Below are 2,500 nucleotides of genomic sequence, written 5' to 3' on the forward strand. Positions count from 1 at the left end.
TTGCTGCTGCTAGTACTGGAGCCGATTCCACATTCTGGTTTGGCTGCATGGTCGATGAAACTGTGGTCAAATGTTGGTCTCATTTTGGTTTCCTTTGTAACATTCAACCTTCTGACAGTACTGAGAGAATTCATCCTCCTCCATCATTTTAACAGAAAGATTTGTCGCAACTGCAAGTGCGGGTTAGAAGATCACGATGTGCAGCTGCAGTCGGAAGAGAACCAGAAAGTGGGGCGGCTTTTCGAAGACACCAAGTACACGAGCCTAATGGCCAAGCTGAAGAGGGACGGAGTTCCTTCGTACCAAGGCAGCCAACTCACCATAACCATCAGCACGCCTGCTATTGGGGCCGCTGTACCTGTTGCAGTGGCTGGTACGGCAGGTACAGTAAGCCCTGTCTATTCCCAAGGTGTCCCCGGATACGATGCTCCCTCTGTCCCTCATAAGGGTGCTCCCACTGCTGCAGGACATGGCGCCCCCGCTGTCCACGGCCAGGGCGCCCCCGCTGTCCACGGCCAGGGCGCCCCCGCTGTTCACGGCCAGGGCGCCCCCTCTATCCACGGCCAAAGCGCCCCCTCTGTCCACGGCCAGGGCGCCCCCTCTGTCCACGGCCAGGGCGCCCCCTCTGTCCACGGCCAGGGCGCCCCCTCTGTCCACGGCCAGGGCGCCCCCTCTGTCCACGGCCAGGGCGCCTCCTCTATCCACGGCCAGGGCGCCCCCTCTGTCGCTCACAAGGGTGCTCCATCTGCTACAGGCCAGGGTTTCCCCTCTGTTCCTGGTGGCTCCATTGCTACAGGTCACGGTATCCCTTCTGCTCCCTCTGTTGCTGCTGCAGTCACTCCTGCTGCTGTGGCAGCCAAAAAGGATGTGGTCAAAGCTGTTACGTATGAGTGGGCTCCTCCAGGGGTTAAGCAGAAGTTGGTAAGGATTCCACCACATCCCCACCACATCCACCACAATATACACATGTTTTTGTATATAATTATTACCTACGTTTATCCTTTAGATTATAGGGCAATTTGAAGGAGCAGTGATTTCTGTTGCATGCAAGTTGCATGAAAACCTTGTCAACTAATTAATATTACATGCTTTGCTCTTTCCTAATGTTCCTAATGATCTTCCTGCTTCAGGCTCTGCAGTACATGGAGCTGCTACCACCTGAACGGCGGCCCATAGCAGGCACTCAGGGAGCAGATTATCGCAAGAAGCAGATGGCCAAGCAGCTACCTGAACACGACCAGGACCCAGAACTCTGTCACGAGCTCTCGCCTGCTGAGGTCAAACAAATGCAGCAGTACGTGCGCAAGTACAAGGACGAGGCTCTGGGTATCGGAGACCTGACCCTCCCGGAAGAGTTCGGCTCTCACGCAGGCATCGGAGTCGACCCTGGAGCACCCAGGGACCAGGGCACGGGCGCCGTTGGGAAGGTCGGGATCCCAGGGGCAGTGGGGGCTGGAAGTGGGGCAGGTCCTGCTGGGAAATACGTAAGTGCTTACGAGAAGGAGGCGACACAGAAGCTGGATTTGTGTTCTGTATTCGACTTAAACAGATTTTAGAGAATGTACACATTATAAAAATAAGCACAAACATTCTATAGTCAATTAGTCCACAATGATCTTGGAATAACTGGATTAATTTTAATCCTGTCGCTGACATGGTCCACATTTCCAGTTTAATTTATTCCACTATATTAGGTGGATTTTCACTAGTTGTAACTCAAAATAGCAAAATGGAAAATAAATAAATAAATAAATAAATCTATTGATAATATAACAAGGCTAAGATAGAAAAAGGAATTAAACCCAGGTTTAGGTTTTGTTTAAAGTTTTTAATTTAACTTAATTTAACACAACAAATGAAGAAGGTTCTTAAATCAACCCTGATGTCTATAATAATATGTGAAACAGCTAAAAAAAAAAAAAAGAGTAATAAGGACCTTTAAGCTTATACCTTAGGAGGTTTTTACACCTGGTCACTTCCTGCGTTTTCTGTGATCAGATAGCTATCCGATGGTAAAAACACCAGGTCTAAATGCCCTCCGAAACGGTTTCGAGACGGATATAAATCCGATGGTACAAACCCCTTCAGGAGGAGGTCTGGGACACGTTTCAGATGAAACTGGACAGGTGTAAATGAATGTGGTTGTTCAAGCCACATACGTCAGCGCTGTACTCCTCCCAAACAGAAGTACGTCACTCGCAGGTGACTTGCGAGTCGTGAATCGCGCCAGAAACAAACATGTTTTCCCACCAGCGCTGGCTGCGATCTTTCACACAGGCGTCTCGTCGGGTCTTAAAATGCACTGCTGCTGCCAGCGAAAATGCAGCAAACAGTAAATGCTGTTTTTTTGTAGCAACCACATACACCAAAGCGTGTTCCATTTCAATTACCCCGGAAATGAGGTAAAATATATTAGCATTTTGGGCGGGAGTAGAAAGATTGGATCCATATCCGATTCGCCGAGACGCGTTTATGTGGCCTGATGTAAATGGAACAGTTT

At 49.4% G+C, this 2,500-nt stretch overlaps 1 protein-coding gene across 2 annotated transcripts in view; it reads left to right on the plus strand.

Annotated features, from left to right (window-relative positions):
- tes (testis derived transcript (3 LIM domains)) overlaps nucleotides 1–2,500 on the plus strand; it is an 11,351-nt gene that overhangs the window by 2,365 nt on the left and 6,486 nt on the right. For both annotated transcript variants that reach the window (XM_047802548.1, XM_027160273.2), the window contains exons 3-4: nucleotides 156–921; nucleotides 1,131–1,484. In XM_047802548.1, coding sequence (XP_047658504.1) covers nucleotides 156–921; nucleotides 1,131–1,484 — 1,120 coding nt within the window. The remainder of the gene's footprint in view (nucleotides 1–155; nucleotides 922–1,130; nucleotides 1,485–2,500) is intronic.

This window comes from Tachysurus fulvidraco, chromosome 17 (assembly GCF_022655615.1).
Source record: "Tachysurus fulvidraco isolate hzauxx_2018 chromosome 17, HZAU_PFXX_2.0, whole genome shotgun sequence".
NCBI lineage: Eukaryota > Metazoa > Chordata > Actinopteri > Siluriformes > Bagridae > Tachysurus > Tachysurus fulvidraco.